Source organism: Heptranchias perlo, chromosome 11, assembly GCF_035084215.1.
Source record: "Heptranchias perlo isolate sHepPer1 chromosome 11, sHepPer1.hap1, whole genome shotgun sequence".
Classification (NCBI taxonomy): domain Eukaryota; kingdom Metazoa; phylum Chordata; class Chondrichthyes; order Hexanchiformes; family Hexanchidae; genus Heptranchias; species Heptranchias perlo.
Window position 1 is genome coordinate 5,369,771 of NC_090335.1, and position 16,043 is coordinate 5,385,813.

The 16,043-nt window shown below is 44.8% G+C and overlaps 1 protein-coding gene across 1 annotated transcript in view; it reads right to left on the bottom strand.

The window, feature by feature from the left end:
• Nucleotides 1-9,348: 9,348 nt before the first annotated feature.
• Nucleotides 9,349-16,043, bottom strand: part of LOC137327064 (coagulation factor VII-like) — a 62,486-nt gene continuing 55,791 nt past the window's right edge. Inside the window, exon 8 of the mRNA XM_067992472.1 lies at nucleotides 9,349-10,030. Within this exon, the coding sequence (XP_067848573.1) occupies nucleotides 9,444-10,030 (587 nt within the window). The 3' untranslated portion in view covers nucleotides 9,349-9,443. The remainder of the gene's footprint in view (nucleotides 10,031-16,043) is intronic.

Consider the following 16,043-nt stretch of genomic DNA (forward strand, 5'->3'; position numbering starts at 1 on the left):
CGTACGTCACCAGTGCACCTCGCCGGTACATGTCGCCCGTGTACCTCGTACCTCACCAGTGCTCCTCGCCCGTGTACCTCATACCTCGCCGGTGCACATCGCCTGTGTACCTCGTACCTTACCAGTGCTCCTCGCCCGTGTACCTCATATCTCTCCAGTGCTCCTTGCCGGTGTACCTCGTGTGTCACCAGTGAACCTCGTACCTCGCCAGTGCACCTCGCTGCTGTACCTTGCCGGTGCATCTCGCCAGTGTACCTAGTACCTCGCCGGTATATATAGTACCTCGCCGGTGCACCTTGTCAGTGTACCTAGTACCTCGCCAGTGTACCTCGTACCTCACCGGTGTACCTCATACCTCGCCGGTGTACCTCATACCTTGCCAATGTATCTCGTCAGTGTACCTCGCTGGTGTACCCCGCCGATGTAACTTGCCAGTGAAACTTGTCAGTGCACCCCACTGGGCTGGCCGGCAGGTTGGACCTGGTGCTGGGGGGGAGACCCGATCCCAGAGAGAGGCGAGCTCAGGCCTGGCAGCGGTTTGCAGTGTTTTTATGGAGACAGGAGGAACACACCCAAATACATTTTTGTGCCCTTCCTGCAGCGGCCCTTTAAGGACCGCTACCAATCTGGCCGCTCAACCCCTGGTATAGATGAGCAGAGCGTGCCCATTTTGTTCCTGAAATTTGACAACAGAGTCATAAGAACATAAGATAAAGGAGCAGGAGTCGGCAATACGGCCCCTCGAGCCTGCTCAGCCATTCAATAAGATCATGGCTGATCTTTGACCTTAACTCGATCCACGTATCCCTTGATTCCCTTCGTGTCCAACAATCTGTCAACCTCAGTCTTGAATATACTCAATGACTGGACATCCACAGCCCTCTGAGATAGAGAATTCCAAAGATTCATAACCCTCTGAGTTTTTTTTTACTCGTTCATGGGATGTGGGCGTCGCTGGCGAGGCCAGCATTTATTGCCCATCCCTAATTGCCCTCGAGAAGGTGGTGGTGAGCCGCCTTCTTGAACCGCTGCAGTCCATGTGGTGAAGGTTCTCCCACAGTGCTGTTAGGAAGGGAGTTCCAGGATTTTGACCCAGCGACAATGAAGGAACGGCGATACATTTCCAAGTCGGGATGGTGTGTGACTTGGAGGGGAACGTGCAGGTGGTGTTGTTCCCACGTGCCTGCTGCCCTTGTCCTTCTAGGTGGTAGAGGTCGCGGGTTTGGGAGGTGCTGTTGAAGATGCCTTGGCGAGTTGCTGCAGTGCATCCTGTGGATGGTACACACTGCAGCCACGGTGCGCCGGTGGTGAAGGGAGTGAATGTTTAGGGTGGTGGATGGGGTGCCAATCTAGTGGGATGCTTTGTCCTGGATGGTGTCGAGCTTCTTGAGTAATGTTGGAGCTGCACTCATCCAGGCAAGTGGAGAGTATTCCATCACACTCCTGACTTGTGCCTTGTAGATGGTGGAAAGGCTTTGGGGAGTCAGGAGGTGAGTCACTCGCCACAGAATGCCCAGATTCTGACCTGCTCTTGTAGCCACAGTATTTATGTGGCTGGTCCAGTTAAGTTTCTGCTCAATGGTGACTCCCAGGATGTTGATGGTGGGGGATTCGGTGATGGTAATGCCGTTGAATGTCAAGGGGAGGTGGTTAGACTCTCTCTTGTCGGAGATGGTCATTGCCTGGCACTTGTCTGGCGCAAATGTTACTTGCCACCTGGATGTTGCCCAGGTCTTGCTGCATGCGGGCATGGACTGCTTCATTATCTGAGGGGTTGTGAATGGAACTGAACACTGTGCAATCATCAGCGAACATCCCCATTTTTGACCTTATAATGGATGGAAGGTCATTGATGAAGCAGCTGAAGATGGTTGGGCCTAGGACACTGCCCTGAGGAACTCCTGCAGTAATGTCCTGGGGCTGACATGATTGGCCTCCAATAACCACTACCATCTTCCTTTGTGCTAGGTATGACTCCAGCCACTGGAGAGTTTTCCCCCTGATTCCCATTGACTTCAATTTTACTAGGGTTCCTTGGTGCCACACTCGGTCAAATGCTGCCTTGATGTCAAGGGCACTCACTCTGACCTCACCTCTGGAATTCTTTTGTCCATGTTTGGACCAAGGCTGTAATGAGGTCTGGAGCCGAGTGGTCCTTGCAGATCCCAAACTGAGCATCGGTGAGCAGGTTATTGGTGAGTAAGTGCCACTTGATAGCACTGTCGACGACACCTTCCATCACTTTGCTGATGATTGAGAGTAGACTGATGGGGCGGTAATTGGTCAGATTGGATTTGTACTGCTTTTTGTGGACAGGACATACCTGGGCAATTTTCCACATTGTCGGGTAGATGCCAGTGTTGTAGCTGTACTGGAACAGCTTGGCTAGAGGCGCAGCTAGTTCTGGAGCACAAGTTTTCAGCTCTACAGCTGAGATGTTGTCAGGGCCCATAGCCTTTGCTGTATCCAGTGCACTCAGCCGTTTCTTGATATCACGTGGAGTGAATCGAATTGGCTGAAGACTGGCTTTTGTGATGGTGGGGATATCAGGAGGAGGCCGAGATGGATCATCCACTCGGCACTTCTGGCTGAAGATGGTTGCAAACGCTTCAGCCTTGTCTTTTGCACTCACGTACTGGACACTGCCAACATTGAGGATGGGGATGTTTACAGAGCCTCCTCCTCCTCCCGTTAATTGTTTAATTGTCCACCACCATTCATGACTGGATGTGGCAGGACTGCAGAGCTTTGATCTGATCCGTTGGTTGTGGAATCGCTTAACTCTGTCTATAGCATGTTGCTTCTGCTGTTTAGCATGCATGTAGTCCTGCGTTGTAGCTTCACCAGGTTGGCAACTCATTTTTAGATATGCCTGGTGCTGCTCCTGGCATGCTCTTCTACACTCCTCATTGCACCAGGGTTGATCCCCTGGCTTGTTGGTAATGGTAGAGTGAGGAATATGCCGGGCCATGAGGTTACAGATTGTGCTGGAATACAAATGAGTTCATGGATTGAGAATTGATTGACAGACAGGAAACAGAGAGTAGGAATAAACGGGTCTTTTTCCGGGTGGCAGGCAGTGACTAGTGGGGTACCGCACGGATCAGTGCTTGGGCCCCAGCTATTCACAATATTTATTAATGATTTCGATGAGGGAACTGAATGTAACATTTCCAAGTTTGCGGACGACACAAAGCTGGGGTGGAATGTGAGCTGTGAGGAGGATGCAAAGAGGCTCCAGTGTGATTTAGACAAGTTGGGTGAGTGGGCAAGAACATGGCAGATGCAGTATAACGTGGATAAATGTGAGGTTATCCACTTTAGTTGTAAAAACAAAAGGCAGATTATTATCTGAATGGTGATAGATTGGGAAAAGGGGAGGTGCAACGAGACCTAGGTGTCCTTGTACACCAGTCGCTGAAAGCGAGCATTCACGTGCAGCAAGCAGTTAGGAAGGCGAATGGTATGTTGGCCTTCATTGCAAGAGGATTTGAGTACAGGAGCAGGGACGTCTTACTGCAGTTATACAGGGCCTTGGTGAGACCACATCTGGAGTATTGTGTGCAGTTTTGGTCTCCTTATCAGAGGAAGGATGTCCTTGCCATGGAGGGAATGCAACGGAGGTTTACCAGACTGATTCCTGGGATGGCAGGACTGACGTATGAGGAGAGATTGGGTCGACTAGGCCTATATTCACTAGAGTTTAGAAGAATGAGAGGTGATCTCATCGAAACATAAAATTCTAACAGGACTAGACAGACTAGATGCAGGGAGGATGTTCCCGATGTCTGGGGGGTCCAGAACCAGGGGTCACAGTCTCAGGATACGGGGTATGCCATTTAGAACCGAGATGAGGAGAAATTTCTTCACTGAGGGTGGTGAACCTGTGGAATTCTCTACCACAGAAGGCAGTGGAGGCCAAGTCATTAAATATATTCAAGAAGGAGATAGATATATTTCTTAATGCTAAAGGGATCAAGGGATATGGGGAAAAAGCGGGAACAGGGTACTGAGTTAGACGATCAGCTATGATCATTTTGTCCAACAGTCCAGAATGTCACCCGAGCACAACGCAACGCCATCAACGCTCTCAAGACCAACCGCAACATCGTCATCAAACCAGCGGACAAAGGAGGAGCCATAGTCATACAGAACAGAACAGACTATTGCAAAGAAGCATACCGACAACTGGACAACCAGGAACACTACAGACGGTTACCCGCAGATCCGACCAAAGAACACACCCACCAGCTCAACAAACTGATCAAGACCTTCGATCCAGACCTTCAAAGCATCCTACGCATTCTCATCCCACGTAATCCCCGCGTGGGAGACTTCTACTGCCTCCCAAAGATACACAAAGCCAACACACCCGGACGTCCCATCGTATCAGGCAACGGAACCCTGTGTGAGAACCTCTCTGGATACATCGAGGGCATCCTGAAACCCATCGTACAGGGAACCCCCAGCTTCTGTCGCGACACTACAGACTTCCTACAAAAACTCAGTACCCACGGACCAGTTGAACCAGGAACACTTCTCACCACGATGGACGTCTCGGCACTCTACACCAGTATCCCCCACGATGACGGCATCGCTGCGACAGCATCAATACTCAACACCAACAACAGCCAATCTCCGGAAGCCATCCTACAACTCATCCGCTTCATCCTGGATCACAATGTCTTCACCTTCGATAACCAGTTCTTTACCCAAACACACGGAACAGCCATGGGGACCAAATTCGCACCCCAATACGCCAACATTTTCATGCACAAGTTCGAGCAGGACTTCTTCACTGCACAAGACCTCCAACCAACACTATACACCAGATACATCGACGACATTTTCTTTCTATGGACCCACGGCAAGGAATCACTAAAGAGACTACACGATAACATCAACAAGTTCCATCCCACCATCAAGCTCACCATGGACTACTCCTCAGAATCAGTTTCTTTCTTGGACACACGAATCTCCATCAAAGACGGGCACCTCAGCACCTCACTCTACCGCAAGCCCACGGACAACCTCACGATGCTCCACTTTTCCAGCTTCCACCCTAACCACGTCAAAGAGGCCATCCCCTATGGACAGGCCCTGCGAATACACAGGGTCTGCTCAGACGAGGAGGAACGCGATGGACACCTACAGACGCTGAAAGACGCCCTAGTAAGAACGGGATATGACGCTCGACTCATCGATCGACAGTTCCGACGGGCCACAGCAAAAAATCGCATAGACCTCCTCAGGAGACTAACACGGGACGCAACCAACAGAGTACCCTTTGTCGTCCAGTACTTCCCCGGAGCGGAGAAACTACGCCATGTTCTCCGCAGCCTTCAACATGTCATCAATGAGGACAAACACCTCGCTATGGCCATCCCCACACCTCCACTACTCGCCTTTAAACAGCCACCCAACCTCAAACAGACCATCGTTCGCAGCAAACTACCCAGCTTTCAAGAGAACAGCGTCCACGACGCCACACAACCCTGCCACGGTAACCTCTGCAAGACATGCCAGATCATCGACACAGATACCACCATCACACGAGATGACACCACCCACCAGGTGCATGGTTCATACTCCTGTGACTCGGCCAACGTTGTCTACCTCATACGTTGCAGGAAAGGATGCCCCAGAGCATGGTACATTGGCGAGACCATGCAGACGCTGCGACAACGGATGAACGGACACCGCGCAACAATCGCCAAACAGGAGGGTTCCCTCCCAGTCGGGGAACACTTCAGCAGTCATGGACATTCATCCACCGACCTTCGGGTAAGCGTACTCCAAGGCGGCCTTCGAGACACACGACAACGCAAAATCGTCGAGCAGAAATTGATAGCCAAGTTCCGCACCCATGAGGACGGCCTCAACCGGGATCTTGGGTTCATGTCACGCTACACGTTACCCCACCAGCGAACAAATGTTATCTGTTTTTAATATAATGGGTCATTTGCTGGCTCTCTCTGCCTTCCGGATGTTTCTGCCTCTCTCTGTGTTTTTTTTTCTCTGTTTTTTTTTCCCTGTTTGTTTTTTTGTTGAATGTGTATTCGGGGGTTCTGCAGATGACACCTCTCTGTCTGAACACGGTGATTGCCTTGGCAACGGGCAGTTGCAGGGGCAGTCTGTAAACACCATGTATTATTCAATATGTATAAATGCGTAGGCTTCAATGAGATCTTGAAACATTTACCTGAGGAAGGAGAAAATCTCCGAAAGCTTGTGAATTTAAAATAAAATTGCTGGACTATAACTTGGTGTTGTAAAATTGTTTACAATCATTTTGAATGGCAGAGCAGGCCCGAAGGGCCGAATGGCCTACTCTTGCTCCTATTTTCTATGTTTCTATGTAAATCTGCTGCTGCTGATGGCCCACAGCACCTCATGGATGCCTAGTTTTGAGCTGTTAGACCTGTTCTGAATCTATCCCATTGAGCACAACACGTTGGATGGTGTCCTCAGTGTGAAGGCAGGTGGTCACTCCTAACAATACTGTCATGGACAGGTGCATCTGCAACAGGTAGATTGGTGAGAACGAGGTCAAGTCGGTTTTTCCCTCGTGTTGGTTCACTCACCACCTGCCGCAGGCCCAGTCTGGCAGTTATGTCCTTCAGAACTCAGTCAGCTCGGTCAGTAGTGGTGCTACCGAGCCATTCTTAGTGATGGACATTGATGTCCCCCACCCAGAGTACATTCTGTGCCCTTGCTACCCTCAGTGCTTCCTCCAAGTGGTGCTCAACATGGAGGAGGACTGATTCATCAGCTGAGGGAGGACGGTAGGTGGTAATCAGCAGGAGGTTTCCTTGCCCATGTTTGACCTGATCCAATGAGATTTCATGGGGTCTGGAGTCAATGTTGAGGACTCCCAGGGCCACTCCCTCCTGACTGTATATCACTGTACCGCCACCTCTGGTGGGTCTGTCCTGCCGGTGGGACAGGACATACCCAGGGATGGTGATGGAAGAGTCTGGGACGTTGGCTGAAAGATATGATTCTGTGAGTATGGCTATGTCAGGCTGTTGCTTGACTAGTCTGTGGGACAGCTCTCCCAATTTTGGCACAAGTCCCCAGATGTTAGTGAAGAAATTCCTCCTCATCTCAGACCCAAATGGTCGACCCCTTATCCTGCGACTATGGCCCCTAGTTCTAGACTCTCCAGCCAGGGAAGACAGCCTCTCAGCATCTACCCTGTGAAGTCCTCTCAGAATTTTATACGTCTCCTGATGTTGTAAGGGATATACTGCCATCTGGTACTGAAACGGCCCTTATCAAAGTCACAAATGACATCCTATGTGACTGTGACAGTGCTAAACTGTCCCTCTTCATCGTTCTCCACCTGTTTGCAGCCTTTGATCACACCATCCTCCTCCAACACCTCTCTTCCGTTGTCCAGCTGGGTGGGACTGCCCTCACCTGGTTCCATTCTCATCTATCTAGTCGTAGCCAGAGAATCTCCCGCAATGGCTTCTCTTCCCACTCCCTCACCATTACCTCTGGAGTCCCCCATGGATCTATCCTTGGCCCTCTCCTATTTCTCATCTACATGCTGCCCCTCGGCGACATCATACGAAAACACTTCAGATTCCATATGTACACTGACGACACCCAGCTCTACCTCACCACCACCTCCCTCGACCCCTCCACCATCTCTGATTTGTCACACTGCTTGCCAGGCATCCAGTACTGGATGAGCAAAAATTTCTTCCAACTAAATATTGGGAAGACCGCAGGGTCCCCACAAGGGTTGCTAACCCTCCCGGATTGTCCGGGACTCTCCAGGAATGGACCACTGATCTCTGGGATGCTGCTGCTGACGATCCAGGAGAAAAGTACTCCCATCATTCCGGTTAGCATCTGGAATGAGCAAAAGTCGATGTTTCGGGCATGGACACTTCCAGAGTTGTGAGGAGAGTTTCTAGAGTCTTTTGTTTATGTTTTGTCAGTTTCAATGTCTAGGAAACCATTTGAAAGAAAATCACGCAGCCCCATGACATGTCGGTAGTTGAACTGAGGAGTGAGTGAAGACCAGGCTGGGGAAGGAAGGAGCAGGGTCTGAGTGTAGGAGGAAGCAAAGCCTGAGCTGGGAGGTTGCAATAAGGATGCTTGATTTCTGGAGCAAAGAGGGAGAGGAATCAGACGTGAGGATCAAAGATAGAACAAATGGGGATAGGAGTGGGACTTGAGGGTCAAAGCTGAAGTGGTGAACAGAGCAGGAAGAGAGTGGAGAGGATCTTCAGGCCTTAATCTGGAGTAAAACAGGAGTGCAGAAGAGGCCAATGCTTGAAGTGGGGATGGAGTAGGGCTGAATGCCTGAGTCTTGATTGGGTAAAAGGGCCTGAGACCTGAGACCCAAGTCCCACACCTGGAGTGAGTTGAGGTAACAGAATGGTGCCGGTGGAGGGAGCTAAAGAAATAGAAAGTGCTGGAACATTTCGCACCCTTGAGTTTCTGATACATTGTTGGTGGGATTGAGGGATTTGGTGAGGAGGTGGGGGAGGTAGGATTGAGGGATACAGTGAGGAGGCGGGGTTGAGGGATACGGTGAGGAGATGGGTAGATGGGATTGAGGGATATGGTGAGGAGGCGAGTTGGTGGGATGGAGGGATATGGTGAGGAGGTGGGGAGGTGGGATTGAGGGATAGGGTGAGGAGGTGGGGAGGTGGGATTGAGGGATAGGGTGAGGAGGTGGGGAGGTGGGGTTGAGGGATACGGTGAGGAGGTGGGGAGGTGGGATTGAGGGATAGGGTGAGGAGGTGGGGAGGTGGGGTTGAGGGATACGGTGAGGAGGTGGGGAGGTGGGGTTGAGGGATACGGTGAGGAGGTGAGGAGGTGAGGAGGTGGGATTGAGGGATACGGTGAGGAGGTGGGGAGGTGGGGAGGTGGGATTGAGGGATAGGGTGAGGAGGTGGGGAGGTGGGGAGGTGGGATTGAGGGATACGGTGAGGAGGTGGGGAGGTGGGGAGGTGGGATTGAGGGATACGGTGAGGAGGTGGGGAGGTGGGATTGAGGGATACGGTGAGGAGGTGGGGAGGTGGGATTGAGGGATACGGTGAGGAGGTGGGGAGGTGGGGAGGTGGGATTGAGGGATACGGTGAGGAGGTGAGGAGGTGAGGAGGTGGGATTGAAACCACGAAAAGGATCTTGTTGGGTTTCATTCTTTCTTCGTTCCGACCTACTTTATATTCTTAATCTGTGCAGTAATTAAAATCTGGGCAGAACATTCCAGAAAATTTGCAAAATTTGTCAGTTTTGCTGAATTCAAAATTTCGTATTTAATAAAATGAAAATGACGTGAGATGTAATTTGTGATATAGAAAGGGTCCAATTCAGTATTTCACCGTCTTTATCTTTAATTAGCCTCACAAACTACATGCTTTTGGCTGGGTGATGAACATAGTTTTATAGTTTTATATGTGACAAATGTTTGTTATTCATTACACAGATTCCGTCTGGTTTCCAGAAGTTTCCGGGCTGGCGGTCTGACTGTCCTGATTTATGTGCTGTCTTATCCAGTTGAAGTACTTGTACACTTTGGTGTAAATTCCGTACTTGTCATCGCGGGCACACCCTTCACCCCAGCTTACGATTCCTGTCAAAAACCAGCTGCCCTTGTACTGGGTGACATGAGGGCCTCCACTGTCTCCTGAACAGGAATCTTTCTGTGCCTCCCGGTAACCTGCACAGAACATGTTTTCCGTAATGGCAGAAGTCCTACTGCACTCCGAGACTTGAACCAGCGGCACCGTGAGCTTCTGCAGTGTGTTGGCAGTCGGTCCGAACTCCGAGCGCCTCCCCCAGCCGCTCACAGTGGAATACTTGATTTGTCTCAACTCAAGCATGGCAAACTGTGGCTCTGGTAAACAGACAGGGACAGTATAATTACCCAGAACAACAGGACCGTCGAGTTTCAGCAGTGCAATGTCATTGTTAACAGATTTTATGTTGTAGTTCTCGTGTTCGATCAATTCCGACACATTCCTTATTTGTTCAGTCCCTTCTTCAACAGTCAGTGTGTGTTCACCTTCAGACAGAAAAAGATCGTCACTAATTCTCTCATCTCACCTTTCAAATCAATCAATTTACAACTTGGAGATAATACTGCAAACTCACCATCCATGTTAATTAAGGGTCCACATGTCCCTTTAACCAATCACATCCCAGAGCCCAGCTATACCTTCAGCCAATCAAATTTGAGAAAAATGCGACCGCATAAGCAATGAAATTCTGAAACCAAACCTCTGAGAAAATGAATATGATACACTGGGCAGGGACAGACTTCAAAACATGGTGTGGGCAATCGAACCTCTGCTGCACAATCCCAAACCTATCTAATCTCCATTATACAATCCAAAAACAATCTAATCTCCACTATACAATCCCAAACCAATCTAATCTCCATTATACAATCCAAAAACAATCTAATCTCCATTATACAATCCAAAAACAATCTAATCTCCATTATACAATCCAAAAACAATCTAATCTCCATTATAAAATCCAAAAACAATCTAATCTCCACTATACAATCCAAAAACAATCTAATCTCCATTATACAATCCAAAAACAATCTAATATCCACTATACAATCCAAAAACAATCTAATCTCCATTATACAATCCAAAAACAATCTAATCTCCATTATACAATCCCAAACCAATCTAATCTCCATTATACAATCCAAAAACAATCTAATCTCCATTATACAATCCAAAAACAATCTAATCTCCACTATACAATCCAAAAACAATCTAATATCCATTATACAATCCCAAACCAATCTAATCTCCATTATACAATCCAAAAACAATCTAATCTCCATTATACAATCCAAAAACAATCTAATCTCCACTATACAATCCCAAACCAATCTAATCTCCATTATACAATCCAAAAACAATCTAATCTCCATTATACAATCCAAAAACAATCTAATCTCCATTATACAATCCAAAAACAATCTAATCTCCATTATACAATCCAAAAACAATCTAATCTCCACTATACAATCCAAAAACAATCTAATCTCCATTATACAATCCAAAAACAATCTAATATCCACTATACAATCCAAAAACAATCTAATCTCCATTATACAATCCAAAAACAATCTAATCTCCATTATACAATCCCAAACCAATCTAATCTCCATTATACAATCCAAAAACAATCTAATCTCCATTATACAATCCAAAAACAATCTAATCTCCACTATACAATCCAAAAACAATCTAATATCCATTATACAATCCCAAACCAATCTAATCTCCATTATACAATCCAAAAACAATCTAATCTCCATTATACAATCCAAAAACAATCTAATCTCCATTATACAATCCAAAAACAATCTAATCTCCACTATACAATCCAAAAACAATCTAATCTCCACTATACAATCCCAAACCAATCTAATCTCCATTATACAATCCCAAACCTATCTAATCTCCATTATACAATCCCAAACCAATCTAATCTCCATTATACAATCCAAAAACAATCTAATCTCCATTATACAATCCAAAAACAATCTAATCTCCACTATACAATCCAAAAACAATCTAATCTTCATTATACAATCCCAAACCAATCTAATCTCCATTATACAATCCCAAACCAATCTAATCTCCATTATACAATCCCAAACCTATCTAATCTCCATTATACAATCCCAAACCAATCTAATCTCCATTATACAATCCCAAAACTATCTAATATCCATTATACAATCCCAAACCAATCTAATCTCCATTATACAATCCAAAAACAATCTAATCTCCATTATACAATCCAAAAACAATCTAATCTCCATTATACAATCCAAAAACAATCTAATCTTATTATACAATCCCAAACCAATCTAATCTCCATTATACAATCCAAAAACAATCTAATCTCCATTATACAATCCAAAAACAATCTAATCTCCATTATACAATCCAAAAACAATCTAATCTTCATTATACAATCCCAAACTAATCTAATCTCCATTATACAATCCAAAAACAATCTAATCTCCATTATACAATCCAAAAACAATCTAATCTCCATTATTCAATCCAAAAACAATCTAATCTCCATTATACAATCCAAAAACAATCTAATCTCCATTATACAATCCAAAAACAATCTAATCTCCATTATACAATCCCAAAACAATCTAATCTCCATTATACAATCCAAAAACAATCTAATCTCCACTATACAATCCAAAAACAATCTAATCTCCATTATACAATCCAAAAACAATCTAATCTTCATTATACAATCCCAAACCAATCTAATCTCCATTATACAATCCAAAAACAATCTAATCTTCATTATACAATCCAAAAACAATCTAATCTCCATTATACAATCCAAAAACAATCTAATCTTCATTATACAATCCCAAACCAATCTAATCTCCATTATACAATCCAAAAACAATCTAATCTCCATTATACAATCCAAAAACAATCTAATCTCCATTATACAATCCAAAAACAATCTAATCTCCGCTATACAATCCCAAAACAATCTAATCTCCATTATACAATCCAAAAACAATCTAATCTTCATTATACAATCCAAAAACAATCTAATCTCCATTATACAATCCAAAAACAATCTAATCTTCATTATACAATCCCAAACCAATCTAATCTCCATTATACAATCCAAAAACAATCTAACCTCCATTATACAATCCAAAAACAATCTAATCTCCATTATTCAATCCAAAAACAATCTAATCTCCATTATACAATCCAAAAACAATCTAATCTCCATTATACAATCGACAAACAATCTAATCTCCATTATACAATCCCAAAACAATCTAATCTCCATTATACAATCCCAAAACAATCTAATCTCCACTATACAATCCAAAAACAATCTAATCTCCATTATACAATCCAAAAACAATCTAATCTTCATTATACAATCCCAAACCAATCTAATCTCCATTATACAATCCAAAAACAATCTAATCTTCATTATACAATCCAAAAACAATCTAATCTCCATTATACAATCCAAAAACAATCTAATCTTCATTATACAATCCCAAACCAATCTAATCTCCATTATACAATCCAAAAACAATCTAATCTCCATTATACAATCCAAAAACAATCTAATCTCCATTATACAATCCCAAAACAATCTAATCTCCATTATACAATCCCAAAACAATCTAATCTCCACTATACAATCCCAAAACAATCTAATCTCCATTATACAATCCAAAACCAATCTAATCTCCGTGAAACAATCCCAAACCAATCTAATCTCCACTATACAATCCCAAACCAATCTAATCTCCACTATACAATCCCAAAACAATCTAATCTCCATTATACAATCCCAAACCAATCTAATCTCCATTATACAATCCAAAAACAATCTAATCTCCATTATACAATCCAAAAACAATCTAATCTCCGCTATACAATCCCAAAACAATCTAATCTCCACTATACAATCCCAAAACAATCTAATCTCCATTATACAATCCCAAACCAATCTAATCTCCATTATACAATCCAAAAACAATCTAATCTCCATTATACAATCCAAAAACAATCTAATCTCCGCTATACAATCCCAAAACAATCTAATCTCCATTATACAATCCAAAAACAATCTAATCTCCATTATACAATCCAAAAACAATCTAATCTCCATTATACAATCCAAAAACAATCTAATCTCCATTATACAATCCAAAAACAATCTAATCTCCGCTATACAATCCCAAACCAATCTAATCTCCACTATACAATCCAAAAACAATCTAATCTCCATTATACAATCCAAAAACAATCTAATCTTCATTATACAATCCCAAACCAATCTAATCTCCATTATACAATGCAGAGAAACTCGTGGATAGCACGTTTAGCGAGTTGGTCACACCGCAGGTAAAGGGTATACAGGCAGGAAGTGAATGGGTGACCACCAGGAAGAGTAAGAGATGCAGGCAGGTAGTGCAGGGGTCCCCTGTGGCCATCCCCCTCTCAAACAGATATGCCACTTTGGATGCTGTTGGGGGGGATGACTTATCAGGGGAAGGCAGCAGCAGCCAACTTCCTGGCACCACGGGTAGCTCTGCTGCACAGGCTGGGAGGAAAAAGAGTGGCAGAGCTATAGTGATAGGGGACTCAATTGTAAGGGGAATAGACAGGCGTTTCTGCGGCCGCAACCGAGACTCCAGGATGGTGTGTTGCCTCCCTGGTGCAAGGATCAAGGATGTCTCGGAGCGGCTACAGAACATTTTGGAGGGGGAGGGCGAACAGCCAGCTGTCGTGGTGCACATAGGCACCAACGATATAGGTAAAAAAGGGGATGAGGTCCTAAAAGCAGAATATAGGGAGTTAGGAGGTAAATTAAAAAATAGGACCTCAAAGGTAGTAATCTCAGGATTGCTGCCAGTGCCACGTGCTAGTCAGAGTAGAAATAGGAGGATATTTCAAATGAATACGTGGCTAGAGGAATGGTGCAAGGGGGAGGGATTCAAATTCCTGGGACACTGGAAACGGTTCTGGGGGAGGTGGGACCAGTACAAACCGGATGGTCTGCACCTGGGCAGGGCCGGGACCGCTGTCCTAGGAGGAGTGTTTGCTAGTGCTGTTGGGGAGGGTTTAAACTAAAGTGGCAGGGGGTTGGGAACCTGAGCAGGGAGAGAGAGGAAAGCGTAACAGGAAGGGACAGAAGGTATGGAGTAATAGGTAAAGTGTTAAAAAAGGAAAAAGCAGGAACTAAGCGTCACAAAACAGATTTGAAAGTTCTTTATCTGAATGCACGTAGCATTCGTAATAAAATGGACGAGTTAACGGCACAAATAACTACGTATGGGTATGATCTTGTGGCCATTACAGAAACATGGCTGCAGGGTGACAACGACTGGGAATTAAATATGCCAGGGTATTTAACAATCAGGAAGGACAGGCAGGAAGGAAGGGGAGGTGGGGTGGCTATGTTAATAAAGGAAGGAATCACTGTAATACAGAGAAATGATATTGGGACAAAGCATCAAGATAATGAAACAGTTTGGGTGGAGATAAGGAATAATAAGGGAAAAAAAACATTAGTGGGCGTAGTATATAGGCCTCCTAATAGTTGCAACTCTGCTGGAAGAAGTATTAATCAGGAGATAGTCGGGGCATGTAATAAGGGAACAGCCATAATTATGGGGGATTTTAATTATCATATTAACTGGACAAATCAAATTGGGCAGAGCAGCCTTGAGGACGAGTTCATTGAGTGCATCAGGGATGGATTTCTTGAGCAGTATGTAACTGATCCTACAAGGGGGCAGGCAACCTTGGACCTGGTCCTGTGTAATGAGTCAGGATTAATTAATAATGTCCTAGTTAAGGATCCCCTTGGAACGAGCGACCACAACATGGTTGAATTCCATATCCAATTAGAGGGTGAGAAGGTTGATTCTCAAACAAGCGTACTGAGCTTGAATAAAGGAGACTATGATGGTATGAGAGCGGAATTGATTAAAGTGGACTGGGAAAATAGATTAAAGGGTAAGACGGTACATGAGCAGTGGTGTTCATTTAGGGAGTTATTTTACAACTTTCAAAATAAATATATTCCACTGAGGAAAAAAGGGTGTAAAAGAAATGACAGCCATCCGTGGCTAAGTAAAGAAATCAAGGATAGTATCCGACTAAAAACAAGGACATATAAGGTAGCCAAACTTAGTGGGAGGATAGAAGATTGGGAATTCTTCAAAAGACAGCAAAAAGTAACTAAAGGATTGATTAAGAAAGGGAAGTTAGATTATGAAAAGAAATTAGCAAAAAATATAAAAACAGATAGCAAGAGTTTCTATAGTTATATAAAAAGAAAAAGGGTGGCTAAGGCAAACATAGGTCCCTTAGAGGATGAGACCGGGAAATTAATGGTGGGAAACATGGAGATGGCAAAAATGCTGAACAAATATTTTGTTTCAGTCTTTACAGTAGAGGACACTAAGAATATCCCAACACTGGACAAACAGGGGACTCTCGGGGGGGAGGAGCTAAATACGATTAAAA